The sequence below is a fragment of the Sander lucioperca genome, chromosome 20 (assembly GCF_008315115.2).
Source record: "Sander lucioperca isolate FBNREF2018 chromosome 20, SLUC_FBN_1.2, whole genome shotgun sequence".
Taxonomy (NCBI): Eukaryota; Metazoa; Chordata; class Actinopteri; order Perciformes; family Percidae; genus Sander; species Sander lucioperca.
The window spans coordinates 8072005-8094509 of record NC_050192.1 but is presented as its reverse complement, the minus strand read 5'-3'; the positions used below and the strand labels follow the sequence as shown (position 1 = coordinate 8094509).

Here is a 22505-nt window from a genome sequence, read left to right as displayed (position 1 = left end):
CAAAAATGCACCTCCTTCCTGTTTGCATTCTTAGCACGAATTACACAGTAATGAGAAGAAATGCCTGATGGGCATTCTGCACACTGGGTATTGCCTCTGCATGTATTCCACAGAGGGAACTTTCACATCGACTTCAGCATTGTTTCAGATAAAAAGCCAAAGCACAAAGCTTGTGCGTCTACTGATGTATGGGGCCTGAGTGTGATTTATTGAGCAGGAGACAAATTCACTCTGTCACCCAGGTGAGAGATGAGGACAGAAGCCAACAAGCATTCAGCTTCAAAAAGCCACAGCTGTGCCACTGCTGTCCTTTATCATAAAGAAAATATATCCATATATATATCCATAAAAAAAAACAGTTTTCCACTGCTTAAAAGGTGTAGTTAATATCTGTCTATGAGGGAGAAATTTGACTCGACTCAAAAATGTATTTAAAATAAGAGATAATACTGTATGTGGACACAAGAGGGATTACTCTATTAGTATCAAGATTGCGTCACTTGATTGAAAAAATAAGTTGTTTCAAGCGACAAGCCAGTGAGAAATCTGTCATATCTGTCCAGGTAGCAGATAAACCTTGTTAAACCCTGTAAAACCTGTTAAGGATAAAGCTGGTGTTATTCTATATTTTTCCTATTGTCAACAACTCCCATGAAATTATGAAAACTAACAATGTGTTAGTCCATCTCTCAATACGTTCCTACTTCCCTACCCTGTCTGTGGCACTCAGCCACAAGCCTATTCCTTTCTAATGAAGAATTTTTTTTTACTTTCAGAAAGTCGGAGGACTTGAGAGAGACATCAAAAAAAAAGAATGGTCAAAATTGAAGCAGCAGAGCCAGAGACATTCTGACATTTAGTTCCTACTTTGGGTCAAACTAAAAAAAAAAAAATGGTTTCCTACATTTCCCATAATGCAACCCAGTAGTATTTGTCATTAGTCCTTCCTGCCTGGTAAATGGTCAAGTCTTTTAAACTCCACGGCCCTTGGTCAGAACATTGTGTCACTGAGCATACTCTGATGAAGACCGTGAGATGTGTTTGAAAGCAAAAAGCTAGCATTTTGTCAAACCATCATCATGGTTAATTTCTCAGACTTTGGTATACTGATCTTAATGTGTAAACAGTTGGTGGAGTGCCCCTTAAAAAACAGGTCACAACTATATTGTTTTTTTCCTTAAAAAGGCTCAGTAATTTCCTACAACAGCCAGGCACTGTGTGTTTGTATTTAGCAACTGTTGGGGACTATTTTCAGCCATGGAATAATACATATTTGGCGCACTGGTGAGTGTTTACATGAAAGGACAGTGTATGTGATCGACTTAACAAGATTAATCAGGATTTGGATACACAGACAATACTTTAGTCTTTTCATTGGAATTGTTGGAAAGAATATCACCAGAAAATAGAATATCACCAGCCTTATCCTTTAAAATGAAACATTTTCAGGACTGCACACAGAAGTAGGAAGTGAAAATAACTGTGACTTACATTGATGAGCTCGATCTCCCAGATCTTCTTGACCAGCTCCATGGAGGTGTAACCATTGACGAGGAAAGACTTGGTGTAGTCACCGAGCTCCAATGACTCCAGCCACTCTGCCACCGACGTGGGGTTGTTGCCATCGTAACCGACAGGTCGCACCTTCATTACAGACAGAAAAGTGATCTTTCAAGTTCTGTATTTTCAACATGTTATTACTTTTTCTGCCATTCTTTACAAGACTTTGAAACATATCCTGGACTGCTGAGAATACTACGTTAATATCTCTGTACACTCGCCGCTTGGAAGGTTTCATGACATGAATTTGTTTTCTTTGTTCTCTCTCTGAGTTGTCCTTCATGTTCTCATAAACATAGAGGATACTGTGAGGAAATGTTAGAGGTGGTTTGCCATTTTTCTGCCCATATGGTCCACTGCCTTTGACCTGGAGCTTGAAAGCTTGGAACGCTCTGTACAAATGCTAACTAAATTACAGCCAATATACCTATTTATTATATAACATACTCAACCAATACTGAGCTCTAAAAGAGTGCATTTTTCATGTTTTTCAATTTTTCATCACGTACTGTATATAATGTAACAAATAAACAAAAGCCTAACTTTGGAAAAAAGGCAGAATAGGACGCCAACAGCAGGGTGTTATTGCCTTAAGTGAGATACTTTGTGAGGGTAGCACATAGATCATAATTCATTCACTTCCATTTTGACAGTCAATACAGCTTCAGAGAGTTGATGGTGCTTCACACAAACATCCCACATTCTCCACCTTGAGTTGAGCACGGGTGTGCCTACATGTGAGGGCAGACAAAAGTTAAAAGTTTCTTTTTTTTTTGAGAAGAGGAAAGTGCTTTATCCTGTTCTCACTCCAGTTCCACACATTTGATCCTACTTTCTCACTCTCTCTCTCTTTCTCTCTCTCTCTCTCATACACACACACACACACACACACACACACACACACACACACACACACACACACTTGCCCTTGCTAACATAGAGCTGCAAAATGGCTATGAGTCTGTATTTGACGTGTATTAATTCAACATCCATTGGTCTTTTTTTGAGAAACTGTTGGCCTTTTGCTAAGTGACGAATAAATTATGAAATTGTGTTTTTATCTGTGTGTGAATTTTACAGATGCAGAACAATGTGGATTTAGATTCCGCAAAGTTTCTCCGCCAGTTTCCTTGCATCATTACATTTGTTGATGTAGTTTGGTTACTGCGATCTCCAGTAGCATACAGTGGCTTAGTGCATCTTTTCCTGAATCCAACAACTCCTTGGCGCAAGTATTCTCCAGAACATGCAGAGATAAACCTAACCACCCACAGAGAGAGTTATATCACACGGAAAGACAGATGGAGCAGAAGATTTGCTTAAGTTAATACTAAACAAAACAGATTGGCTGCAGCTACAGTACAGGTAAACATCAGCTCTCATTTGTATTTTGTCAACCTTACGATCTTAAAACTGGAAATGTGGACTTAAGTAGTTTTAAAATGTTATATGGATTTATATAACTTGCACTAGACTGACATTACAAAAAACACAGATTAGAAAGCTCAGGTTTAGTCCATGTGTGTGATGTTCTTGTTGGAGTGTTTGATTAGCTGCAGTACTGACCCTGGGCAGCAGCCGTATGGCCTGCAGGAGGCGTTGTCTGTGAGCCGAATTAAGGATCCCAATCTCCAGCAGGTCCTGGTCTTCCACCACATTGCTGCCCTGCAGAGTAACCAAACAGCTATGGTTAGGAGCTAACAATGCAACATTGTCTACAAGTGTTAAGCGTGGCTCCACATAGGATGAAAACACATACAAAATAATAGCAGCAATACTTTGCATTTCAACATTCAAGTTATCCTTGTTGTCCATTTTTGATTGCACGCTGTACAATTTTAGATGTAGGTTTTTTTTCTAGCATTCTAGGTGGCCATGTTTTCCATTTATTGTTTTCTATTTATTGTTTTCCATTTATTGCCATATTATCAAGTCACAGACTTGCTTAAAGCTTGCTTGAGGTGTGTTATCGATCACAGTGAACATCAAGAATGCATTAAGTTGTTGTTTTTTAAGTTCTATTGTCATTACATGGTAATCACTTTATGCAGATTGATTTGTGAAGTCTGCACTGCATTACCTTATTGCAACAATGTAACTGATTAAAATGTGTGATGAATTACACAACACATGCAAATTTGATTAGTGTGGTAATAGTTTTAATTTTGTTCAGAAAATTATTACAAACCAGTGTCTGTGTGGAATGCTAAAAACATAGATAGGGTTTGCAAAATGGTTATTTGTGAGTCTAGTAGTAAATAGTTTAAACATGAAAAAATACTGGTATTGATTTGATTTAGGTAGCCACACCTTTTAAATTGAAACTATTGTAGTTCTACTATAATAGTCGAGGACTGTCTGATATTTGTATGATGGCAATAAAACCTTCCTGACTTTTATTGCATTATATTTCGCCAATTCAGTCCAGGTTTCCTATCCAGAGTAAAGTATTTTTTCACCACTTGACTGCCACACGAGAAAATGCATTAGTCAAACTTGAAATATGAGATTAAAAAACAAAAAAAAACTTTCTGACCACTTACTCAGGTAGTCAAAGTATGGTCATGTAGAATTAAAAAGAAATGGGAACGAGTAAGCAATGTGCGGGTATTTTCTTTGTATTTTCTTTGTTTCTTTGTATTTTCTTTTGTGCAAATTGTTCCTCAGCACTTACAAACCATTTACAGATGTGCGTGTGCCTCCTGATGCTCGCCTGGATATCACTAACACATCCACATCAGTAAACTCGCAGCCATGGTGCAAAAGCAAAAGTTTACACTAAATCCACATGGGATTTTTAGGAGTTTATATACTTTAGTGCATCAACATACACTCTACTACACTGGCACTAAGGGTATTTGGCACCTTTGAAACGCTAACTACTAAACAAGCTTCAGCATAAAACAATAAGGCATCAATCTGTGAGTAGGAATATCATAGAGGACATGACTAAGAAAAGACTGGAAAGCAATGAAACATCAGATGGCAACTTTGATATTCTTATTTAGGACTCACACACACACAATTTTGATATTCTTATTTAGGACTCACACACACACACACACACACAGCAGCCTGTATCGGTATCATGCACAATTTAAACTTTAATTAATGCAATGGGAAACATTAAGAGACTTATCAGTTATCCCCCCTCCAGAGAGTCAGACAGAAAGTGTCTTCATGCAGACAGATAATTAGAGGAAAGGTGTGATGCTGTGAGGGAAGAGATGCTGTGTGTATGAAGACAGCTGCAACATAGAGAAAGGCCAACACAGCCACCACCAGAAATATAGATGATGACAGAAGCAAGGTAATCATCGCAATAATGATAAAGATATAGGAGGAGGAGAGGGGCTGTGTGACCAGCCTGGAGGCAGTCTCAGCACGCACGCACGCACGCACGCACGCACGCACGCACGCACACACACACACACACACACACACACACACACACACACACACACACACACACACACACACACACACACACACACACACACACACACACACACACACACACACACACACACACACACACGTGTCAAACTAATAACAGTGATAAACATCCAAGAGAGGAGGAAAGTAAAGCAGGTGGATATCAGATATGCCTGCTTTTTCCTCCCTCTACCTTACATATGTCAACCACTCTGGGGAACATTGTGTGCTCGAAAAGGACATTTTGCTCCGATGCTGTGACATATTAATTCTAGGTAGGAGATAGCTGTCAATGATATTTCACTGCAGTTTTCCGCAGAACATTTGCCAGAAAAATCTCTTTTCAGGTGGCTTTACTTTTGAGACTCCAGATCTGCTAGCTTAAGCTACTAGATTATCACACGATTGAGTACCTGCCATTTACATTCCAACTAGAGGGCTTTGAACTGCCCCCGTCTACAAATTGGTCAAGACCTGACAAGCAACTAAAATATCAAACATGGAAGACAAGTGCTGGAAGTAACGAGAAGGTTAGAGTCTTGAATCGTCTGGGAAAATATGAGTATGGGTATATGTAACCCCAGATCTAACTGTTAGGGAGCCCTTGAGCAACGCATCTGAGCTGGTCCTGAAGAATGTGGTTGTATTCTCGGCATCTCCCAGGCATGAATGTGTGGATCTTCACTTGTTTAAAAATATGAACATGCTGGAAAACCTTACACAAAATCCAACACAAAGACAATTGGTAAAGGTTTGATGTGGAAATCTGTGCACATGGTGCTAAACCATGCAATAGGGTGAGAAATATATGCTCTTGGATTCATAAACCATACTAATTTAGACTATTCCACTGATGGAAGGCTGGTGGCAGAAATGCACCAAGAAATGTAGCAATGTGCCAACAAAAGGCAAAAAGAAGATTAGTAGGTAGTTGACATGGATGTAAATAATGTTGGTTCAAAGATCAACTTTGCAAATGTTTTAAGAGGGAGTATCCTGGCACGCCAAGCCAGATTATTAAACTATGTGTACTTACTCTTTAATGGACTAAAAATAAGCAGCTTGTTAGCCATTCTACAATACCTCTTTGATTGTTAAAACATAAATTACAAAGTAAAAACATGCACCTAACCTGTACTTTATCCTCAAAAAAAAAGATTAATTACCAATCAAATTAGACCAAACAGGACATTAGGACTTGTTTTATGTGCAATGTGCAATTTGTGTGTATGGTACTGTATATGGCATGGTTATCTCAGTGCTTTTCTGACACAGATTTTAATCACTGCTTTCATTTAGTGCATACAAACATTAAATAATTAACTGTAGTACCCTAAAATTATCTAACCGCCCCATCCCTTTTATTCTGAAGGTTTACGGCCCATATTGAAAGTCTGACTGTTTCCATTAGTGTATCTTGACTTTACTCTTCCAGTTTATTAACCCATGGGCACAAATTGCTAAACCAAACACATGGGCTAATAATTCATGCTCTCATTTTATTAATCCATGCACCTGATTTTTTGGCACATCCGTTTTGTTTGTTTTTTGGTACCTTACGTCCCAGGTTCTCTAAACTTTACCTTGATGAAGGAAATTTTAAAATGTCAACATGTTGCTGCAGGCTTATTAGTATAACTTTGTCTCCAGGGCTCCACCAGTTTGTCCCTGCACTGAAACATGAAGCAGCAGCAGCTGATTGGGCTCATCCTGTCTCTAAACTTATTCCTTCCACATTCTCCTCTGCAACCTGTACACCGACTCTCACCGACATCTGACTCTCTGTCAGAGAAGAGTGCAGTTCAGAGATCAGCTCTCAGGCTGATTATTAGAGCGCAGAGCAAAGCCAGCACTGGAGTTACCATGCTAAAACTTCACAGCAGAGAAATGACTCTCAGAGTCAGCACAGAGTAGACGGTGGGGGGACTTTAAGGCATGACTAATTGCTCCCTGTTGGGATCCTGATAGAAAGAAATAGAGTTCCTTAATGTTATTTCTCTCTCCAAACGTATCCTGCCTTTTCCCTTTCTGTCTTAACATAATGTTTGTCCCATATCTGCCATTTCAAAGTGCACAGGATGGATCAGGGGATAAATATCACATGGATACATCAATATTACTTGAGTGAGGATAAATGGGAGACAAACAACAGAAAAATAGGCTCAGCTTTTCCTCCTGAAACATACATTGTTTATTCTGTATGGTACCAGTTATGCTATCTTGCATATGTATGATACATTTCCAACACTTGGTATGCAGAACTGGTATTAACACTAACAATCTATTTTGCTAGTGAAAGGTGTTTAGCAACCGCAGAGTGGATAAAATTCGCCATGGCCTGTGGTGAGCTTGTGATACGACCATAGCACTTTAAAACATTGCCGCAGTGGTTCACAAACACTCTGAACGCAGGAATTAAAATTCATGCGCAGTGGCAGGGGATTGAGGAAAGACTAAAGTAAAAATTGATATTCAGTGATGGCAATTAAGGCCATTATCTGAGCCAAGAGACTTAGAAGAGTACTACAAATCATGCTCAGCCTACTGTATCTCTTGCTCTTTCTCTGTTCTGTTCCTTTCATGCCTCTGTTCATCCTCTCTCATGGTTTGCCATTATCCATTGCTCTGCTATCAAATAACTTGTCCTATTTTCTTTTGTCTTTCTTTTAATTACTACACAAACCATCCCTTCTATATCCTCACTTGCACTTTAAGAATGCAATTCATTTTGGTTTCTTTACAAACTTGTTGGTGTTGCATTTATCTTTTTCTCATATGTGTAGAAGCTGTTAGTTAAGTTTCTCTAACTTGGTGGCAGTTTAATATTCATAAGATCGTTTCTTTCAGAATAATAAATTCCTTTATGAGGAGGAGGATTAGAGGTGCCACCTTTGAAGGAAATATGGAATACTGCCAACATTTCATTTCAAATGCTGTTTCCTCCCTCTGAGGAACAGTTGGGTCAAATTAATTTCACTAGCCTCGCGACTGCTCTTATCAATTGCAGAATCTTTAGTACACACAGCACAACATCATGCTTTAGCTCTTCATTTCTTCTATCTATCTAGTACTGCGCCCCAATTCCTCTTTGTAATTCCATGTACAAACCAAACCTCGCTCTACCTTTTGTCTTCATCAACTGGCTTCAATCTTTCTTGCGATTCATTGTGCTGCCTGCAACCAAATAAAAAGCATCCTGATTAAATAGCTTTTACATGAAATTCTTTCAGTATTTGTGTGTCTCAGTGCCTCCACAATCCACAAAGCATCAGTTTATGTGACACTTCAGAGAGTTTCTATAGTATTAATCTCTCAAGTGAGCGATAACCAATCGTGCTTTACTCCATCCTTTCCCCTATCGACTTTCTTCGCTCTCTTCCTTCCACTTCCATATTCCGGTCACATTTCTAAGCAGCTACGCTGGTATGCAAAGTTTAGTGAGGAGTGTGTGTATGTTTGATGGTAATGATGAGTGTTAAAAGGGACTGCAGTCAGAGGACTAAGCAAGGTGAATTGGCTCTTTGCTACAGACGAGTCCCATAAAGATGCCTAAGATCCACCGTTAAGTGGCTCTGAACATGAACTTGAGACGCTGATTTCAATCACTACCCGTTTTCTAAATGCATGCATTTGGAGGAAGAGTTTGCAATAAAAACAGTTTAACAATCAAAAATCCAACTGAAATCACAATTAGGCGTCCCTTCACTGTTTTGGTGCAGTCTCACTGCTCTCATTAGCATTGTTTCCAGACCCTGCACGCATCTGTTTTCAGCAGAAGTCGCTCCAATAACCCACAGTATACTACCAGCCCAGCAACAAACAACAGATACCTGTAGGCTAAGTTAGTGATTATCTGGTGAACAAAGTGGAGCATTTAGCAGCTAAAAGAGCCAGATATTTTCCTTAAGAGTTGGTGGAGACCAAAACTAATATAGAGTGAATATCGGGCTTACATGTGCCAGATGACGCAAAACATGACTCCGGGCGCCCAGATAGCTCAGTTGGTAGAGCGGCCGCCCATATATAGAGGTTTACTCCTTGCGCATCACGCATCAGCTGTGTGCTTGGCCATCAAGTGGTCTTTCAGACTGGACGTGCTGCGATGATAGCTCAGTTTACAACGACAAAACACACAGATCACTTTGGTCTTGTCAATGGAACCATTCAGCAACTTTTTAAAAGTAAACTTTCCATTCAGAATTCTCATTTTGGCGTCTTGCGCTCGCCATCCACTCAAAATGTAACGTTAGCCTACTACTCTTTGGCCGGCTCGCAAGCCCAAACAAGTGTGTGCGGCGTGCCTGTTGTTTTGTTTCCGGTCTAGCTAGATCCGGTGTGGAGTTGTAGTTTTTCTAACATTACTAGCTGTTGCAACAGCATGTGAAAAAAACTACAAAGTCTGCTATGCCAAAAAGAACGTTAATCTCGCGATAAAAGAATTGACGCCGTTAAAATGGGTTTGCGTTAACGCCGTTAACAACGCATTTAACTGACAGCACTAATGTGAAGTTAATTGTTTTTTAAATAAAAAATAAGAAAAAAATCAGGAATGCTCCAGCCAAGTCTGCCAAGTAGCTGTCTAGCCAGCAAACTGACATTAGCAGGCACATTTTTTCCAGATAGCCTGTTCACTGATTCTGCGTTTAGTCAGTGTCATTTCAGTTGGTCTTTAAGTATACACATTGAACACACACAATAAAATCTCTCTATATGAGTCACTTTCTTTGTTCAACTCCACTATCTGTCTAATGCTCCCCCCTCCCTCTCTTTCACACATATACATATACATTTGTTTAAAATGGGCGTGATTAGTCTCCATCCAATGTCCTTCATTTCAAACGCTGTCTCCATGACAACTACTCCGCCCTGTTGCTATTTGTCCATCAGTTTAGCAGCACTTGTCCTCTACTGGACGGGTAAGGTGACCAGACACGCCCACTCTAATGACCCCCATTAGTGGAAAATGGTAATGGTAGATTGGTCCAAGTTTACGTGCATGTCTGCATACATTCCTGTACAGTACATGGTGCCTTTTCACTGCCATACAATTATACAGATCAGAATCAAGGTCAAAATCATTTGCAAACCAATCAATTCTACAGATGAACTTGAACTGGCCCTGAAATGAAAAAAAAAAGCTTAAACTTTTCAATGAGCTGTCTTGTTTTCAGTTTGAATCTGCCATTTAACTCGATTTCCCATACTGAGTGGTGCTGAAATGAATTTGACCCGAAGAAGAATCCACAGCCAATGATAATAAAAAGGAGCACTGCAAAATACCAATGTAATCCCTGTAGACTTGCGCCTCAACTGTATTAATATCAATTTGTGGTAGCCATGGAGTTTTCCCAAGGTCGGAAAACATTAACTGTCTTCATGTTTAATCACAAACAACTAAAAGAGGTGAAAAACTTTCAACGGAGAAAGACCCGGAGAGAGGCCCAGTCACAAAAGGGACTTTGAAGTTTCCATGGTGTATGTAAGGCTGTTTCATCTTCAGCTCTTTTCAATATTAATTATATCCAAAGGCATTTCAGAGGAGATGACTGAGCTATTGAGAAACATTTTAAGACAAGAGGGGCGAGGCCAGAAGAGCAGAGAATCCCCATGTCTCTCAGAAATACTGACAAAAACTGTTAGCGACTACAAAATGGGTGCAAATAACAGTACAATATGCTGTGCGCTGATATGATGGCATGTATGTGTGTGAGTGTAAGAAGATGAGGTGAAAATGATAGGAGGGTTCACCTGGGGACATTACTAATAAAGAATTGACATTTTTAAGTAAAAGAAAAATACTGCTTTTGAAAACAGCTGCCTGAGAACTCACACAGCTGCTGCAGTGATTCCTACCTCGACTCATTCATAAAGATACAACAAAAGACAAAAAACATTTTTTAGTTTTGATATGAGACAGCAAACCTTTGGAATAGATAATCTATGCTAATACTTCATTTCATTTACATCAGATTCAAATTTAAATGGGAAGCAGTTGGGACAAAGGAGAGGTTGGATTGAGTTGGGTAGTTTGTGAATTCCCTCTGACAGATTATAGTAAAATGTATATATTGGAACTTTTGAGAGTGAAAAACCTCTTAACCAAAAGATGTGCCCAGTGACTTTTGTTTCAAGTAACGTTTAAACTTATAGCTGCACTAATCTATGTTTTAATATTAACACTGGGTAAAATGATTCCCACTCGCATTCACCTGGAGTTTATCTCTTCTCTGCGGAGTGTTTTAGCCCTTGGCTAGCTTTACTGTTGTTCATCAGCATTGTTTCCACTCGTAGCAGGAAGATTTTAGAGCAGCTCCCTAGAAATAAAACTGTTCTACGCTACCTGCCCAGCACCAAACAGAAAGACAGACAAAGTTAGTGACTAGCCAGATTTTTCCCTCAGGCATTGGCAGAAACCAAGACAGAAAAGGAGAGTGTATATTGGACTTATATTCATCGGTTGGCCAGAAACACGACTCCTTATGAATGCTAATGCTCCATGTCTGCTATGTGAGTGGAAAGAGGCAACCATTTCACAACACTTTTGCCATAACAACTTTATACAGTAATGCTATAATATGTCAATGTTATTTTTAAAGCTTGTTGAGCTGCCAAAGATAAATTCAATTATGGCTGCTTTCTGTTTTGATTTAGTTATGTTTTTGGGTGTAGACAAGAGAATTAGGTGAGTTATATTGAATTTGGTCAACTATATACTCCTGCATTAGAAATAACTGGTATACATCTGTAAAAACCTAGCCTAGCACAGATTATGGGTAAATAATTGCTGTCCTTTACTACCTGTGGTACGGCTACCTAACATTTATGCTGGAGGCATTACACTCTGCACAAAACAAGAGAAATACATAGTAATACAGTTTCACTGCATTTCTCTTCTTACTTACTTCATGTTATCAGTAACTAATTGTTTCACTCCACTTACTGTAATTATCACCACTTTTTAATGTATTCATTTGATGTGTTATTTACTTTGTTCATGTATACAGTATGCTCTGGCAACATTTTTTTCACTCAAACATTATGCCAATAAAGCTTTATTGAACTGAACTGACATAAGGAAAAAATAAGGACAGAAGAGAGTTTGTATGTTGGTGTGTTAGTAGCAGTCTAGGACTGGTTAATATGGAAAAATGATAATTAGCCACTGCAGAGATCTGAGATGTTTAAATGTAGTCGAACAAAACACGAGGAACAAGAGGGTCCTCTCCCCACACAGACAGACACCCCCCCCACCCCCACAAACACACACACACACACACACACACACACACACACACACACACACACACACACACACACACACACACACACACACACACACACACACGTGACACAAAATTAATGGTCATTTTCCATCACCCCCAAAACCAATTAATCAGTATTAAATACGTAATGAAGCGTGTAAAGTGTGGCCCAAAACATACAGATACACACTGACCACGTGAGGGAGGAATACGTCAAAAAAGAGATTCTGTGATTTCCTCCTGTTGCCGGGGTAACCAACGGAAAGAGATGCAGGTCACACTGAGTGGAGGACCAGAATGCACATACATAAATAAATACATATACAAATGCCTGCATACATTGCTAGTTAACCTCATGTCAGGAAAGAACATTTAACTGAAAAGAAAACATTGTTTTCTATTGGTTGGTAAAATACTCAAATAATATTAGTACTTTGCTTTTAAAAACCTTTGGATAAACCCCAAAACATTTTTCAACAGTGACAATCTGCAACTACAGATAAACTCCTCCAGTCAGCATCCCTCCCTGTCTCCCATCTCTCTGCCTCTGCTGCAGTTTCTCTCAATTTAGCTTCACCACTTTGCTTTCCCTCTTTCTCCTCATCTCCTATTTCTACAGGGTTTACTTAACCTCTCTTCCTGTGGATATAAGTCTTGCTAACACACACACACACACACACACACACACACCAACATAAAAAAGTTTCTAAATGTGAAATGGCCCAGCGAGTTTCTTTTCCTACACTATGTAGATGAAGGGACCAACGGATAAAACAGAGGATCAGGTTACATCCTGATCCACAGGCTACAGGTGGCTGTGTTTGTATGCACATTCATGTACAATTGTATGCAAAAACCATGAAACAAGCATGTGCATTTTCAGTGTAGTAGAAGCATGTATGTCTGCAGCTTGACGCTGGAGATGTGGCGTAGGATTTCTGTGCGTAGGAGGACCTCACATGGTATCAGTAGGGAGAGGCAGCAATGATGGGAAAGGAATAATGAGAGGGAGGATGATACAAAGAGGAAATCCAATAAATGAAAGAGATCAGAGTGAAGGAGAAAAAACTAATCACGCTAATCACGGCAAAGACAATGATAGAGACAGAGAGAGGATATTACATTTAAAGCACAAAAAAAGAGCAAACAGCCAACCAAAAGACAAAAAAAGAACAACAAGGGAAGAGCGATGAATGAACAAATCCCACCGTAAACTTCCAGCATCAATATCTCTCCTGCCTCCTTTTTTCCCTTAACTTGTGCAACACTCACCATGAACTGGACATTGTCAAATCCATTGGCTAGCAGGTGGTTCTCATACTGGACCAGGCCGATGGAGTCAAGCCACTGGCCCACGGACTGCAGTGGGCAGCGGGGACCTATGAGGGGGTGGAGGGGCAAACGCTTCAGTAAGGAGTAGCCGTCCACGCGGTAACAGCGGCAGTCCGGCTGAGACAGCTGACACTGCCACATCATGTTATGGCGGGCAAAGTGGCTGTCGAAGGAGCCCGCCATGCTTTTGAGGAGTCTTTTGGCAAGGCAGCAGGAGGCGGAGAATAAAGGGGAGGCAGGTAGAGGGTGTGTGTGGGGGGCACCGAAAAGGGTAAAGAAAGGAGGAGGAGGAAAAGGAGGAAGGGGAGGCTAGGCTAGAGGCATGGTAAGGATAGAGGGGGTCAGCATGCAAGAGTACAAGCGGGTAAAGGTTAGGTTAAGGCATCCAGATGCAGCTCTCTCTGAATCCAGCCAGAGGAAAGATGAGAAGGGGGTGAAGGCTGAAGTTGTATCCAGAAAACAGCTTCCGTCTTGGGGTTAAATCCTGCCAGAGATGGGTGTTGGATAAGACTGTAGGTATAGATCCGCAAGTAAAAGCGAATGACTGTGTGTTTGTCGCGCACAGCACAGCAGCCGCTTTCTTTTCAGCTGTTGCGCTCGCTTGGCTGCTCCCTTGAGCGTGTGTGTGTATGCATATGTGTGTGTGTGTGTGTGTGTGTGCGTGTGTGTGTGTGTGTGTGTGTGTAAGAGAGAGAGAAAGAGCGAGAGCTGCCTGCGCTGTAGATTTCTCTTTATCAAGTACTCCCACTCTCATCTGTATGCTTCTGCAGCCTCCTCTCTCTCTCTCTCGCTCCTCTCTCTGAGCGCTGCTTTTCTCCCTCATTCCCTCACTCTCTCTCTCGCTCCTCTGTCTACCTCCTGTGTCTATCTTCTCTCACATTGTCGATCGTCACCCTGCTCTCTCTGCTGCTCTCCATATATCTGGTTTGCTATGCTGATAATAGCCATCACAACAGCTCCAGCTTCTTTGTCTGCAAGAAGCCGAGCTCCCTCCCACTCACACACACACCATGCTGAGTGTATGTATATAGCCGCATCCATATGTGCATGTTTTTCTGTGTGTGTGTTCTGTGCTGTGCTGTGGTGTAGCTATGTGTGTGTTGGTAGGGTGGGGTGGCGGGAGGCTGCTTTGGCACCAACAGGATTCTCCCTGCGGTAACCATGGTTAGCAGAGGCTTTGCATTGATAGATAAAAAGAGAGGATGAGAGGAAGAGGGGAGGGGATCAGGAGGTGGAGGATGGGGGAGTTAAGGGAGAGGGGGATGAATACAGTAAATAGAGATGGGTAGCAAGGGATTCAAGGTATGCAGGTAATAAAACAAAAACAGGGATATGATGTGCACAAGAAAGTCAAAAAGAAGAATCACCCACACTTATTTATTTTAATTCAGGACTTATTTTTGTAGTTTTGGCAATCATTCCTTTGGGTTATAATGAATAAAGCTTTCAGAGCGACCTGTGTATAGGCACTTTATTTTGAGTGTTGTTGGGCAAAGGCTCCATAATAATCTTTCAGCATGTTGTAATTCAAGTGGTCTTAGAGAAAACTAGACGTCTGCACCCCCTCTTGGCTCTGTATTCATGCTTTAGATAATCTAGCCCGTGATGGGAGACTTTGGTCAATCACTGGTCATTTCAGAGAGAGAAAGCGTTCCTATTGGCTGTTGCGTGCATTGCCCATTCTAGAGATTTTTTGCATTCTATACTGCATTTTTAAGCAGGTAGACAATTATCATGTGTCATTTTTCTGTGGCTCCACCTCTGTTATTAATGACCTTAACAAGATCTGTTCGCAGGCTTCCTGTCACCCAATAAGCATCAAGGATGTTTAGCAACCTTACATGTAATGTCATTGCAGTCTATGCCACTTCGCCCCTCCACATCCCTTAGCCACCTGTGTTGGCTGTCTGTAGCTCCCTAGGACAGTGGTTCCTAACCTTTTTGGCTTGGGACCCCTTAAAATGAAGCAATTTCTACTTGAGAGCCATCATCAACAGTTGCATGTCTATGGGTCAGTAACCAAAAAGTAATTATTAAAAGTTGAAGGCCTAAAGTGGTAATATTTCCAATCATTCATAGAAAAAAAAAGAAAAAAAAAAAAAAAGATTAGAGGAACATCTGAAATAATCTCCTGTAAATGAACTCCTGTAAATATTCTATATGTAATCTATATCTATATATATAATGCCGCAGGATTAATGCATGACCAGGTTGAGGACCAATCCCCTTGTGGGATCTCCAGTTGGCTGCTATCTGCTCCTACTGTTGGCTGTTTGATAATCCGACTGCTTCTGTTTCTTGCCTTTCTTTTAGCAATTACTTTGGTGAGTACAGTTTTATCATAACCAATAGTAATGATCGCCAAAAAGACCCAAGTTGTAATAAACCTGAATTATCTTTCAAGGCATAATTACTTACATGCTCACATATACATACTTGTTTGTATTTTACCTGAGGTGTCTTTCTTAATGTCCAATCCACTGCTTATTCCTGCACCAATAGAGCTCATAATCTTGTCGATCTGAACAAATGGGAGAGAAAGAGAGAGAGAGAAAGAGAGAGAGAGAGAGAGAGAGAGAGAGACAGAAACAGAGTTAGAGAGATGTACAGCATGTTCAATGGAAAGTCATTTTCCACTAATAAGGCTAATCCCTATTCTGGATTCAAGTGTCACATAACATGATCATTACACCAGCCAGCTCACTGAATGTCAGACATTCCCCCTGTGAATTGAAAAGGCTTGGAGGAGCATACGGGGAAAAAGATGCGTTAGCAGGAAACTTAAAGACAGAGCAGAGCTGAAGGAAGAGGAAGGCTGATTGGAGGGAGCTTCAGTGGCTTCATTAATGTCTGGCTGCTGGCTGTCGACCGGTCATCCCTGACCTGCTACTAACCACTGAACTATGCGACCTGCACATCCATCCACCTGTCAGGACCGCTGGCTCAAAACAGGTCAGAGAAAACCGGCCATGTTGCGAATGGTAAGGGAACGGTGTTTAAAGGGCCAGGTCTGACAGATGCAAACCGTGTTTACAAGCTGGCGGACCATGACGATGGCCTTTTCTTAGTAGCTGGATAAACAGGTGGCAATTTCTGCATATGCCACTGCACACAGAGCACTAATTCACATGTACACAGAATATGTAACATAGAGGCTAAAACGTCCGGTATACTTGCCATTCCCGACCTGTCGCGCGACAGTGTGACGTCATGGGAGCGCTGTAACTATTTATACTCGCACGTGGTGGTCGCGACACATGTTGCAGTCTTCTCCTGAACAGAGGTGTCGCAACTGAGGAAAGGCTACCGACTTTGCTATTTCTACAGACTAGAAGAAGAAGAAAAAGGTAAACAACGGCAGAGCTGGCAGCAGCATTGACGACGAGAAGCACTTTGAATACTTCAGAATGTCTGCACAACGATTTGATGACCTAAATCGCCGGATCAAGCCTTTCATTCACCATAAAAGAACTCATCTTAACCCAGTAAGTTTACAACAGCGACTTGCAGTCACTCAGAGTCCTGGCATCCAGTTGTCCTCGATCTCGTCCATGCTTCCTGTTTCCGCTTTGTCGCGCGCCGCTGAAAACAAATCCTGGCGCGCCAGTGAGATCTACGTTATTTTGATGTCACATTGTTGCGCAACAGGTCGGGAACGGCGATTGTAAAGAGGCCATAAATTGTCACTGTACCGGTGCCTACAATGTTATCACCAAAAGGAAAGTTACACTACAAATATAAGACTCAAGTTGTTATGTACCGGTAATACCTTTTAACGGATCCACCATCGCTGCAGTTTTCTAGATTGAACACATTGTACCAACATTTCACTGCAGGCTGTTAATTTTCATCCAAATAACCACAAACAATCCAACATCAGCGATTTTCAAAGTAAAGCCAGATAGAAGCACACATTTGTATCATACAGAGGCAACCTTATTTATGCCTGTAGCACTAATGAGTATGGATATCTTCAGATTTCTTACTCTGGTGGGACATCCCATGTGGCTCGTCTCTTGCTAGTAATGCAAATCTTTCCCGAGCATGTGCTGCAAATAGACCAACTTTTTGTTATATATCACTCAACAATTTCCCTGAAGCCATCTTATCTCATCCTCCTGTATCATGCAAATAAACAGTAAAGGTCACCTTAATTGCAGAGAATTATGGGAAATTCCATATGGTAATTCATTACCATCAGCAAGTTATTAGCTGTGTTGAGGAACTAATTACCATGTACATGCAAAAGTGGACAGGAATGCACAAATGTACTTTCACTCAAATGCATTAGCAGTATTTAAAAAAATAGAACGAATAATTAAGTCATTATCAATATTATAAAATAAAATGGTATGAGATTCTTCATTTTCAGCGGGTAAACATGCATAAGCATCAGTTTGCTGAAATGTGTGTTGTGTGTGGTGTGAATGATAAATAGTGACTGTGTCTCTGTGACCCAAAGTGTTTACAAAGGGGCGAGATCCAACAGCGGTGTCCAGTCAATGGATTACATCTATGTCAGAGACACTTTAATACCAAAGAAGCCCCAGGCACAAACACACCGAGGACCAAAACACACAGAACCCTCGACCTCCGCTCTCTACCCTCTATAACAGAAACAGCCTTCTCTCTTTTATCTGGTCTTCCCTGCAGCTCCAGAGCTGGGTACAGAAGGAAATCAATGTGGGAGCTATGTGGATGTTAAATTAGCACTGGGGCTACTTCTGCACTGTGATAGCGTGAGTGGATTTCAAAGAGAGGAAAAATTGAAGAAGCTCACTGCTGTGGGTGCAGATGTTTCAACTGCCCCCTGCAGAGATGCATCACTTGGAAAAGCATCAATTTTACTACAGAAATAGATGCAGTGTCACAGTAAAAGGAACTGATTAACCTGAGTGATGCAGAGATGACACTTTATTTTTTTGTTTTCTGTAAAATTGACTTCCCTCTTATATCTCAATTGATCCTAAACATCTGGTAAAATAAGCACTTCATGTCGGGAAAAAACTCTTCTTACCTCTTCCCACTCAGCAGTGAAGGAGGGCGTTCTCTCCAGTCTTCCCCCTGGGCTGGCACCCTCTCCGGGGCTGGGACTTCCAGGCCCCTGGCCACGAGATCCAGACCCCCAGCCGTGCTCCTCCTGGACAAGGCAAAAGCCAACAATTTGTTTTCCAAGCATAATCAATCTACCGACAATGAGATGCAAAGGTTGCCAATGGTTTAACCTTAACATTTTGGACAACTGAGCACTAAAAACTGTTTAGAGAATAACCATATCCTTTCAGTGCTCATCAAAGTTTTATCTGACGCATTTTTCATCAAACAGACTATGTATTTAGCTTATGATTTATTTACAATGAATTAAAGAAAAAGTCTCATAAAATGTGCTGCACAGTAGGGAGCACTGTGGCCCAGATTAGTGAGTTATCTAATTGGCTGCACTGGTTTCTGTGCTGTTTCTGAAGTCACTGCATGATACAGCAAGATGCACACTATCTCCATGGCTGCATAATTTATACAACTGAATACTTACAATACATTCCTTTGCTCTCATTGCTAACAGAGATATTGGTGCCGACCTAAACTTTTATAAAAAAAAGAGAAACTTTGTATAACTTTTATTAAAAGAAGCTTATCCTTGGCCTTTTACATAAATGTCTCAGAGAGCGAAACCGTATCAGAGAAAAAAAAAGACAGTGTTAAAAGTTTTAACACGCCTTCATAATGCAACATAAATGCTGGGCTCTACTTTATAAATCATTCTCTCGTTAACACTTTGATGAGTCATTTTAGATGAGAATAACAAAAGAAGATGGAAAATCAAAGTTGAGACTTTGAGAACAACCTACCTGTATGGGAGATACAGTTACCAGGTTGGAATCAGATTTGGACAGAGACTTGGACAACTGCAAGTCCAAAACACTGCGGGGCATGGACCTCATCCTCCCCAGGGTGCAAGCCCTCTCTTCGTAGCCAGCACCCAATGAACTGCCCTTGGGCACACCTCCTGTCTGGATCCCCCGTAACTCTGGAACTTTCCCGTTCTGACCAGGGGAGTTGGAGGGTGGGTGGCCCAGTGAAGACCAGCTACAAGGTTGATCTGCCTGCTCCCAGTTCCTGGGTTGAGCCTGGGCCTGGTCCTGGTTGACCCTAGTGTGGAAGATAGTCCGGTACACCACCTGTGGCTTCTGGGGGTCGTTGGTGGTCTTCTGAGGCGATGACTCGCTCCCCGTCCTCGGGAAGATCTGAGTGGGTCCTCCTCCGATTACGATGCTGAACTCCGGGGTCTGCAACAGGCTGCTCTGGACGTCCGTAGAGGCATATTTTCGGGGTTTGGGGCTGTAAAGATGGTAAGGTGTATCAGGGGTTTCACAAGCTGGGGAAGATCCATGAAGGAGGCCTGCAAACTCCTCTGGAATGTGGCTCTTTCTGCGCTCCTCCAACAAAGCGTTGGATGTGAAGGAAGAGCAGAGCGGAGTAGGAGGAGATGGGTCTCGCTGGTACGGCCCGTCGTCTATACAGAGGACACACACACACACCCAAAAACATTGACTGATTAGGATCGAATCATGGAGATTTGCATAAAATGGTCCTGTCACAACAATACACACTAATGAATTTACTCTGGAAGAAGAGAGAGGCATTTACACTCACTGCAAAAACAAATCACAATATTTAAAAGTGTAGAGCAAAATGCTTAGTACAAAACAGAATAGAGAGAGAGGAAAGCAATGGGGCTTAAAAAATAAGAAAAGAAATACTGCAAAACAACAAAAGCTGCAAATTGGAAGATAAGAATGAGGTAATACATATTCTGTTTCCCTGCTGAAAAGCTGTTTGTTCATCCAAGGCAAAATGAAAGAACTCCTGACTTGGATTTTACCCCTCTGCTTCACTAACTGCTGGTTGCAAAACTGTGTGTTTGGGTGTCTGAACTTGTGCATGTATGCATAAACTCATCGGGGCAGACGTTCTTATACCATTGACTGGGTTTTATTTTTTGAGGGGATGCTTTCAGAGGCCCACTCACTGTCTGTGTGCAGTGGGGTGAAAGAGAAGCCACTGAAAGCTTCTTTTGATTCTCTGGATACAAGTGTTTGCGTAGATGCGTGTGTGTGTGTGTGTGTGTGCGTGTGTGTGTGTGCGCTTAGCTACTCGTCTGTCTGTGTATGATTATGTTCACATCTGCAAACAAGTTACACCTCAGGTCACACCAATTGTACTGCATGTTTAAAAGATGTACTCCTCATGATACAAGATGGAAAATAAGAGGCGCATTATGTATTATTATTCTACCATGATTATTTATTTCGCTTCACCAGAGCACTGCCGCCACACTCAAAATCATATAGATAAATCTCCAGGTTGTAGCTGAGCTCCTCCGGGGAACAGCCCTTTACTTAGTATTTCACAAATAAAGTGTCTTAGGCACTGTGACTAAAAAGGAATGCCAAATTTATTGAGTTAGAATTATTAGTAGAGGTGTGAACTAAGCATGAGACAGAAATTCAGCTAGGTAGGCAGGTGGAAGGAATCATATAGGATGAATCACAGAGAGGTAGCAAAGACTGAAGCACAGATGGCTGCTCTAATCATCCTTTTTATAATAGGTGAAATGACTACGGTACGTATAATGTGAAAGTTTGTAGTGAGGAATTCACACAGAATTATACCCCGTTTTGGTTTTACAGCTCTCATCATCATCTTTTCTTGATGCAGCAAAAATAGCTCTGATAAATCCACTTCCCAACACCAGACAGACAGATTACTAAAGATAGCAGCTAGCTAGTGAACATAGTGGAGCATTTAGCAGCTAAAGAGCCAGATATTTCCCTTGTGAGTTGGTGAACACCAAAATAGAGCTAAAAGGAAAGTAGCTAGACTGACCAAGTGGACATAAACACAACTTCAAAGCTAAGTTGCTTTATGTCTGCTAACTGTTTGCTAACACATCATATCAATGTCAGTACATTTGTTTTGCATTGCCCCTAAGTGGCCCAAAGAAACAAAAATCAAATCATGCAGGTTTAAATCATGTACACTGTTCCAGGCAACCATTGGTTTCCATTAATTTCCATTGTATGTTATCAACTTTTCTTCTGAAAGTTAAATTATCATTGCATGGTGATACACTTTATGAGAAGACTGATTTCAAAAGCCTATAACATAACTGACAAAAATAAAATCTTGCTGTGTACTGACTACAGAATGTTAGCTACTTTTAAAAGTCCTTAAATTTTCACCTTGAACAGGAATGAATGGAAACAAATGAATGTGTGGAAAAGTATAAAAAATACATTCACACATACAACTACACGGTTAGCACTAATTTGAAGTGTAACAAACCGCTGGAATGGTCTTTAATGTCAGCAGGTAACAATTACATCTCCCTGATCTGCCCAAACCCAAACACACGTCTGAAACCTGCAAAAGGCTTCAATGGATCTGATGTTGTTTTCAACCCACCTGCTTATTAAACTACAATACAACATAATATTCAGCCTTGTCACTTTTCATTCCATAAATAGCTGAAAAGAAAACTTTGTGTTTGTGTGTCAAGCCCAGATATGTCTTTCTCTGTTCCCTGTCACTGTGTGTTAAGATTGGGTACCAGGCTATGTAAACAATCACAGCACTGATAAGCATCTCTCTCACACTCACACACACACACACACACACACACACACACACACACACACACACACACACATACACACACACACACACAGTCTCGAGCTCCTCTCATCGTGGCAGAATAAAGGTAGGAGAAAGTGAAAAAACATTAAACTCAGTCCTCAAATGGAGAGCAATTTCATATCATTTGGAATGTGAAGGTTCCATTTTACTCCACCTTAACTGTACTGTGTGCTGTGTTTAAAAGTATGAAACACCCATTAACAGTCTTCAGGTAATGAC

The 22505-nt window shown here is 41.0% G+C and overlaps 1 protein-coding gene across 9 annotated transcripts in view; it reads right to left on the bottom strand.

Annotated features, from left to right (window-relative positions):
• anks1b (ankyrin repeat and sterile alpha motif domain containing 1B) overlaps nt 1–22505 on the bottom strand; it is a 233045-nt gene that overhangs the window by 42670 nt on the left and 167870 nt on the right. For all 9 annotated transcript variants that reach the window (XM_031313332.2, XM_031313331.2, XM_031313333.2 and 6 more), the window contains 6 exons: nt 19439–20103; nt 18607–18729; nt 16041–16110; nt 13530–13636; nt 3127–3225; nt 1492–1644 (listed from right to left, as the gene is read on the bottom strand). In XM_031313332.2, coding sequence (XP_031169192.1) covers nt 1492–1644; nt 3127–3225; nt 13530–13636; nt 16041–16110; nt 18607–18729; nt 19439–20103 — 1217 coding nt within the window. The remainder of the gene's footprint in view (nt 1–1491; nt 1645–3126; nt 3226–13529; nt 13637–16040; nt 16111–18606; nt 18730–19438; nt 20104–22505) is intronic.